Here is a 9014-nt window from a genome sequence, read left to right as displayed (position 1 = left end):
AGGATTCAACCTTTGTGGTAGCCAAAAGACTTGAATAAGAAAAACCAATAAGGGTAAATCTAATTCTGTGGTTTTCTTCCAGTCTTGATTCAGCCTGCATGTAACCTGTACCCTGTGTGCTTTATTCTGTACATTTGTGTTATTTATATTGGGTTGGGTGCTATTGTGGCAAAACGGGTAAAAGTAAACGTTTCGCGTCAGTAGGACTAAGAGACAGCAGATTACGACAGGCCATGCATCAAACATCACTCAGGACAGACAACACTGTCTCCTTGAACGCGGTCTCGCTTTGCCAGCTGATGGTCGTGCTTTTCAACTTTATGATGGGCCTCTCTCAATAATGCTGCAGTCGATTCATAACAGGGCACTCCTGATCGGCAAATCCACAAAGCACAGAGATACAGCAACAGACACTCCCATTGTCATCTATCTCTAATCACAACCGCCCATTCACTCAAGAGCCAACCCTATGGATATGCTTTAAATAATATTTGCAGGCACACACACAGGGCTTGCGTCAATACACTGGGAAATAGTTATTTTGATTGTGTTAGCATATCATCGGTGATGTATTCATTTAATCACAATAAATACTGCTCCGCTTTAACTGTTTATACAGTGCTGCTTTCAAACACCCACTGCGGTTTCTAGTGTCAATCCAATACCAGAGACAGCAGCTCTCTCTGAACCTGCAGCAGTGGAAGAATGAGTCCTTTCACACAGCCAGGCTGCACCGAGACAGCAGCTCTCTCTGAACCTGCAGCAGTGGAAGAATGAGTCCTTTCACACAGCCAGGCTGCACCGAGACAGCAGCTCTCTCTGAACCTGCAGCAGTGGAAGAATGAGTCCTTTCACACAGCCAGGCTGCACCGAGACAGCAGCTCTCTGATCCTGGGGTCAGTTTGGAACAGCTATGTTAGGCTTCGCACTTTAAACAAGGATGGGAGTTCTATAGAACAATACAGCGTCAAATTCAAGTGCATTATACTGAAAATAGCTCTACAAAAGACTGTGTTGAGTGGAGTTACCTTTTCTATAGACCTCTATACAGCTCTGCAGTGTTGAGTGGAGTTCTCTTTCCTCTATACCCCTATACAGTTCTGCAGTGTTGAGTGGAGTTCTCTTTCCTATAGACCTCTATAAAGCTCTGCAGTGTTGAGTGGAGTTCTCTTTCCTATAGACCTCTATACAGCTGTGCAGTGCTGAGTGGTGTTCTTTTTCCTATAGACCCCTATACAGTTCTGCAGTGTTGAGTGGAGTTCTCTTTCCTATAGACCTCTATACAGCTCTGCAGTGTTGAGTGGAGTTCTCTTTCCTATAGATCCCTGAAAGAGCGAGTTTGTTGAAGATTTGCAATGGAACATATCTACAGTAAACCTGTGAGAATGGGCCTGCATTGCAAAGGTTAGTAAAATCTCAATGCCCTTCTTTGAAGCTACCCTTCTGCTCAAGCTAAAGGTGCATGCGAAGTCCCAGCTATAGTGTGCCAAAACTGAGTCATCACACCCATCCAGCCTGCACAAGAAACTCTTCTCACAAACAGCCAGCCTCACAGCCTGCACAAGAAACTCTAGTGGAGCAGCACAAATCTGCTGGCAAAGTTTCCCAATGAAAGTGCTTTCTCTCTGCTAGGATCTCTGTGAGTAAGCAAGTGACGCAGATAGCTTTGTTATTCCAGTTTCACTGCAGGTCACAACCTGCCCAGTTGATAGGGAATGGAAACAGGGATGTCATGATGGTGATCTATCTGTATTGAAGTTCTTTAGTGCTTATGTTAAGGGCTGCAACACTACAATGATCCAGCCCCCCTGACTGTTTTTAGTGGTGATGAGCCCCTGCAGATCCCATCTCATAATCCTCTATTCTCAGGCTGAGAGCGTTTAGCAGCGCACTGAAGCCTAGAACCACAGGGCTAGACACAGACACACACCAGTGGAGGCTTTCATAGAGATGTGCAATTAACCCACAATACACATTCATAACAAGGCAGTCCTGCTTTCCTTCTTTCAGTGCAATGTTTTGAGGGAAACAGAAATATTAATCAGATCACATTACCAGGGAAGCAAAGCAAAACAAAAACTCTGAAAGCTTCCGTGTATGATCCTCCGTTTTAAAGACCAATTGCACCACCTTGTGGATCGCTACCAAAACTACACCATACACGTTCTCGGTTAATTTATATTATTTATCAACCCAGTTACCATCTGGTTTATATTCTACAGCATATGATTAGAAACCAGATCATATATGTTTGGCATCTGGTTTCAATCTCTGTTCAGCATTTTTAGTCACTCAAAGTATTTTTGTTGTTGTAAATCATGCCCTCCAATCGATTCTGGAACAGTACAAGGAAAATATTTAGGGTCCTCTGCCCCATGTGCGATGGCTCTGTCTGCCTGTCACTCAGACTCTACAACAATGCTCCCGTTTGGGCACGGTTATAAATTGATCTTACTTGGCTGTTTGCAGGCACGCTGACTATTTCATAGGTTCTTATCTTAAATATTGCCTCCTCAAGACATACATAGAGTGTGTGTAAATATATATATATATATATATATATATATATATATATATATATATATATATATATATATATATATATATATGTGTGTGTGTGTGTGTGTGTGTGTGTGTGTGTGTGTGTATATATATATATATATATATATATATACAGTACTGTGCAAAAGTTTTAGGCAGGTGTGAAAAAATGCTGTAAAGTAAGAATGCTTTCAAAAATAGACATGTTAATAGATTATATTTATCAATTAACTAAATGCAAAGTGAGTGAACAGAAGAAAAATCTAAATCAAATCCATATTTGGTGTGACCACCCTTTGCCTTCAAAACAGCATCAATTCTTCTAGGTACACTTGCACATAGTCAGGGATTTTGTAGGCATATAGTCAGGTGTATGATTAAACAATTATACCAAACAGGCGCTAATGATCATCAATTCAATATGTAGGTTGAAACACAATCATTAACTGAAACAGAAACAGCTGTGTAGGAGGAATAAAACTGGGTGAGGAACAGCCAAACTCAGCTAACAAGGTGAGGTTGCTGAAGACAGTTTACTGTCAAAAGTCATACACCATAGCAAGACTGAGCACAGCAACAAGACACAAGGTAGTTATACTGCATCAGCAAAGTCTCTCCCAGGTAGAAATTTCAAGGCAGACAGGGGTTTCCAGGTGTGCTGTCCAAGCTCTTTTGAAGAAGCACAAAGAAATGGGCAACGCTGAGGACCATAGACGCAGTGGTTGGCCAAGGAAACTTACTACAGCAGATGAAAGACACATCATGCTTACTTCCCTTCGCAATCGAAAGATGTCCAGCAGTGCCATCAGCTCAGAATTGGCAGAAAACAGTGGGACCCTGGTACACCCATTTACTGTCCAGAGAAGTCTGGTCAGAAGTGGCCTTCATGGAAGACTTGCGGCCAAACCTCCGACGTGGAAACAAGGCCAAGTGACTCAATTATGCACGACAACACAGGAACTGGGGTGCAGAAAAATGACAGCAGGTGCTCTGGACTGATGAGTCAGAATTTGAAATATTTGGCTGTAGCAGAAGGCAGTTTGTTCGCCGAAGGGCCTTGCAAGTTTGGGGCTGCATGTCTGCAAATGGAGTTGGGGATTTGGTCAGAATTAGTGGTCTCCTCAATGCTGAGAAGTACAGGCAGATACTTATCCATCATGCAATACCAGCAGGGAGGCATCTGATTGGCCCCAAATTTATTCTGCAGCATGACAACGACCCCAAACATACAGCGAAAGTCATTAAGAACTATCTTCAGCGTAAAGAAGAACAAGGAGTCCTGGAAGTGATGGTATGTCCCCCACAGAGCCCGGAGGAGGGCTGTCTGGGGTCTGACGCGTCTCCCCGGGATCTCTGCTGGTCTCAGAATCCCGGGCCGGTGGGGTGAAGCGCAGGAACCCCTTCGCAAACATAGATAACACGTACACCAGCCCCAGAAAGAAGACCACCTCGGAGTGCGTCAGCAAGGCCGTGCCCGGGAGTAGCAGCGTGGAGCCGGAGGGTGAGAACGCCAAGTCGCGGATTCTCAGCCAGAATCCAAACCGAACGGAACCGGAGGAGCTGGACCCGTTCAACGTACGCTTACTTGGAGCCGAGGCGCTCAGCAGACAACACAAAGGTAAGGAGTCAGCAACTTTGTAGTGTAACTATTCAAGGCATGTGGATCGCTGACAGTACTCTCTGTTTACACATAGCACCTGTTGATGTCATGTTTAACAGTGCGTGTACACGGTAGGGTTGTGTAAGACTCCCGTTTATGCCTGACAATATAACTCTCTTCGTGACATTTATTACAGTTTCCATAAACACCCTGTTCTATTTGAGACTGCATTTATCAGCGCTGTGGTGACCACGTTGTTTGGTACTTCATGTCCAAGTGGATCATAGCTTCTGTTTTGTTTCCAGGTCAGGGAAGCCTACTCTTTCCCAGAGGACGAGTCCCTCTTCGAAGTGGATTTTCTCTCCCACGCACAAACTGCTCCTTCCGTTATCGCTGTAAGTGTTTTACATGTGCCTGCATTGTCTCCAGTGATCATATTCACAAGTGTTTCAGAAGTCATTGAAGCTTGATATGTGTTTCCTGGATGCCCAGGTGCAGTCAGAAGTAGCAGCCTGCTTGTATTTCTTACCTGTTGTGCATAATGAAGATCTGTCTGTTTGTGAAGCTCTAAAAGACCAATAGCTGGTGATGTTGCTGTCATTGTTTGTTCACATAGTTAAGCAGTGTACTTCCACAGATAAGGACCCCCATTTCTGATCCTCTGGTGAGTGCAGTCCTTCATGAGACAAATTTCATTATAGTAAAAATAAATACCATTTAGAGCCTTTAAAGCTTTCTTGCCATAGCAGTTATACAATGTCATTGTCAAGTCTTAAGACTAAAAGTTTAATCTATTTAGTCATACTTGTGTAAGGGTCAGAGGCTTCCACCATCTGACTCTTGTACAAGTGACTATTGTAAAAGCACAGCACAGTGCAATGGATCACAATGAAAGCATGGTAAAGACCAGCGAGTTAGGGTAAAGCATGTTAATAAACATGGCTCACTATGGTATACGATGGTCAATGTATGGTACGCCCGTGGGAAACTACAGCAATCCCAGGGTGAATGGCACACTCGCATGGGGCACTCATTTGGAGCTTTCTTTTCTAACTCTGTGTGTGGTTGTTTCAGAGCCCCCGAGTCACGACCCCAGTCCTGCAGGAGCTTCCCTCAGGTTGCAGAGTTCCCGGCTGATTGGAGTCTGAAGACACGCCTGCTGTTCACCTCTCAGCTGCCCTTCACCTGGGCAGAGCACCTGAAGGAGCAGGAGGAGGCTCAGGGGCTGAGGCAGCACTGCAGGGCAGCCGTCAGCACCCTGCCACACAGCATACCGGTATTACCAGGGGAGAGGGGGGCAGGCTCGCACAGGGTTATTAAAGGTTTACTCCTGTGAACTGCATGTGCACTGAACATTGTCAAAGTAGATACACAAATATAGGATCACTGACTGTAATTCAAATTTTGTACAAGTGGTTTTATTAATTTTTTTGTACAAACTGGTAAGTTTGCACTGGAGAAAAGTGATTCTTGGTCCATTGAATAATATTTTGTAGCCTTACAAACTCCCTCATTGTGCACGAGCCGTCTTGATTTGTTTTTGCAGCTTGTGCTGTCACTCATCTTAATTACTTTACTGTCATATTTGGGGGGTGCTTTCCTTTGTGGAAAATCTCTTGCAATAAGGCTTAATGAGTGCTGTAGTCCTCGGTTCCACTCTGACTGGGCGTTTGTTGCAGGAGCCTCAGAGCAGCTTGGAGCTTCACTGTGCCTTCCAGTGGAGCTTGGTGTACTGGCAGCAGCCCTCCCTGCCCTGGCTGCAGCTCTTCCCTCGCATCGGCATGGAGCGCAGGCTGGCCGGAAAGTGCGCCCCCTGTGCTCAGGACGAGGTGCTGCAGCAGCTGCTCATGAGCGAGTGGTAAGAGACACAGGACCGTTTCTCAACAGTACCAGACTGCAGCGTTGCATTATGCAGGGAGCTGAGGACTGGGAGAGGGTGTTTCATTAGAATTAGAATTTATATTAAAATAACCCGAAACTTCTATGATTTTAGGGTACATAATGTACTATTTATATTTGATCTCATTATTCATTTTAAAATGGTTTGGTTATGTTGCAGGTCTGTGAGCTTCACCTCCCTGCACAACCTCCTGCGGACTCGACTCTGCCCCTATTTCTACCTGAGCACCTACCAGTTCACTGTGCTGTTAAGAGCGACGGGGCTGGCAGGGAGTGAGGGCATCACTGCCCTCATCTCCCCCACAACCCGGGGTCTCCGAGAAGCCAAGAAGATGGAGGGTGAGTGCTGGACGGCCAGGTTGGGATCAAGGGTGACACCTGGGGTGGTCTTAATTAGTTGTGCCTACAGGTCATAGATCTGCTGCAGCCTGCTTTTTATTTGAACCTTGTTACATGTTCACTTTCTTCTAAAATTTACAAACCTGCGGACAATTCTTCAGGCAAATGCACTGCATGTCCTTCAACGTATTGGCTCAATTTAGTACGACCTCTCTCATTGCTTGTTAATGCTCTATATGCATAGCGAACAGTCCAACCACAAAATCATTGGGAGCTCCTTCGGGATCAACAACTGGCCTTAGGTTCTGATTCTTTTCTGACTCCAATAAAATATTATGTTAATCATAGTCTGTCAGTCTTAAGTTACTTAGCAGGTGCTATTTCTAAAACTGGTTGAAAGAAGTGATGCTCCAAATATAAAATTGGCATCAAAAAAATAAAAAAATAAAATAAAAATCCATTGTGGTGGCTCTTCCTTGCAGACAGTTTTTAATAGTGACATGTTGTAGCTGTGTGTGTGTGTGTGTTTCCGTGCAGGTAGAGTTCACACTACTGCTGCTGGAAGAAAAGAAGCCCAGAAACCCAGAGGAGACCGAGCCGTCCCCAGAGAGAGAGCAGGACAGCGAGGACGGAGACGGCAATCCATGAGTACATGCACTAGAAACCGTGTGTGATCTGGTGGAGTCGTCAAACTATTTCATATGAAAGCCCAGTGTATTGCTTTGAACTAACAGCTACAAGTTAAGCTGTGCCGTACACTAGCACAATATTTTAATATCCCCACATTCACGTCTGATTCAGGTTCTATGTTTTTGTTTGGTTTGGTTTCAGGGCCCAAGTGAACAGTGCTGGTGAAAGGGACCAACTCCTTCACTCTGCTCAACTTCCTCATCAACTGTAAGAGCGTGGTGGCAGCGGCCGGAGCACAGGCAGGGCTGCCCCCCACCCTGCTGGCTCCTGCTGCCTTCAGAGGAGCCACCATGCAGACCCTCAAGGTAAGCAGCTACGCCACGCACACCAAAACCATACATACGTGTGTGTGTGTATATAATATGTATTGTCAGTCCCATTCAGTAAGGCTAACAAGCATTTGTGATGGACTATTGTAGCAAATGGTATTTTTCCCATAAATAAAGTACATTGAATGCACTGAATATTTGTCTTGGTAAGTCTGAATATTAATGTTGCTTGCAATTTGTTCTTTTTGACCGAGTGCTCAACACAGAAGCTTTCAAGTACATTTACTTCAAGCATGACACTTCTCAAATGTTCCTGCTGTTACAATGTAGTGTGATGTCTCTCCGAGTTGCAGGTGTCTGGTGCCGTGTGAGTGACAGAACTTAGTTTCCCCCACAGGCACGCAGTTCTAATGTGAAGATGCAGATGCAGACTGGCTACAGGGACCAGTTCAGTTTGGAGATCAGAGGCCTGGTCATGCCTCACTCCCTGCACAATCTGACACTGCTGCTGAAATAAGCCCAGCAAGGAGCCTTCTCCATAGGGCTCTACACTCAGCAGCAGCTGGTAGAGCCAGCCATGCTGGGGAAGTCTGCTCTGAGACAGCTTGACATGTACACCTGGAAATCCTGAGACACACACTGCCACACAGTGCTCACCCAGAAGCAGCTCCTGCTAGACACACAGGTGGCTTTCCCTTCCCAGCACTGCCTGATAATGTGACAGACTGCCTGCCACACCCATGGAAAGAGCTTCTTTCAGCCAGCATTCCCAATGGAATGGTAAATCCAGCTGCCAGACAGACCAATTAAAGCACAGGTTTACTGCTTAGCTGCTGTTCTCCCAGGTAGATCTACTGCAAGCTATATTGTAGATGTATTGACTGTTAGTGTTTCCACAGACAGGCTAACTGCTTGACAGTGTTAAATTGGACCTACCAAACAGAACTATATACTGCTGTATACTGTAGCATTTTCTCTGACTAGACTGCTGCCTGCTGATGGAGTGTCTTACCGGAGACCTGCCCAGAAAACCTGATCTTCAAAGGACACCACCATTTTCTACATCCTCTGCATGCTGGGATTGGAACCTCCCTCCTGGAAGACCAGGGCACATGTGAATAGAGCAGACGGATAATGTGAACTGGAATTGAAGAACATGCCGGTCTTACTACGAACTTGGAAGATCTTTGTTCTGTAATGTTATTTTTTAACTCACACTTTAGTTTTTATGAAATTTGTATTTGATTTGACATGCCCTGTTCATCTGGGTATTTTATGTTTTAACTAAACAGTGAATTCTTTCCCACTTCTCTGTCTGCTTCTGAAATGCTTTGGTGAAGTGCCTCTAGGTATAGATGATTCAGTAGATCTGTGTGATTGAACAGCCTACTGGAGCTGCTTTTTGTTTTTCATTTTAAACTCCCTTGTGGGATGTTAAGCTACAATTCAGTTTTCTTTGTAACAGTAGTGCTTTATAAAATAAAAATTATTTTAGTATCACTGCTGCTAATATTTGATTTGTTCATAGATCTGATGTTCTTGTAACTTGCTGCGTAATGGAGCTGTCACTTGAAAGCATTATACATACAGCAATGTTTATGTAGTTATATACATTTTCACTGAAAGCACTGTACATGTATAATGTCATTGTACACTGTTTACAGAGCTACTGCATC

General features: G+C 44.6%; 1 protein-coding gene across 1 annotated transcript in view; it reads left to right on the top strand.

Moving 5' to 3' along the window:
* Nucleotides 1-7969, top strand: part of LOC121321111 (protein downstream neighbor of son homolog) — a 13236-nt gene extending 5267 nt beyond the window's left edge. The window contains 8 exon segments of the mRNA XM_041260014.1: nt 3908-4116; nt 4447-4536; nt 4634-4638; nt 5216-5417; nt 5821-5999; nt 6201-6379; nt 7226-7374; nt 7736-7969. Of these exon segments, the coding sequence (XP_041115948.1) occupies nt 3908-4116; nt 4447-4536; nt 4634-4638; nt 5216-5417; nt 5821-5999; nt 6201-6379; nt 7226-7374; nt 7736-7969 (1247 nt within the window).
* Nucleotides 7970-9014: the final 1045 nt, after the last annotated feature.

Source organism: Polyodon spathula, chromosome 9 (assembly GCF_017654505.1).
Source record: "Polyodon spathula isolate WHYD16114869_AA chromosome 9, ASM1765450v1, whole genome shotgun sequence".
NCBI lineage: Eukaryota > Metazoa > Chordata > Actinopteri > Acipenseriformes > Polyodontidae > Polyodon > Polyodon spathula.
Note: the sequence above shows the minus strand (reverse complement) of the source record. Positions and strands in the feature narration are given on the sequence as shown.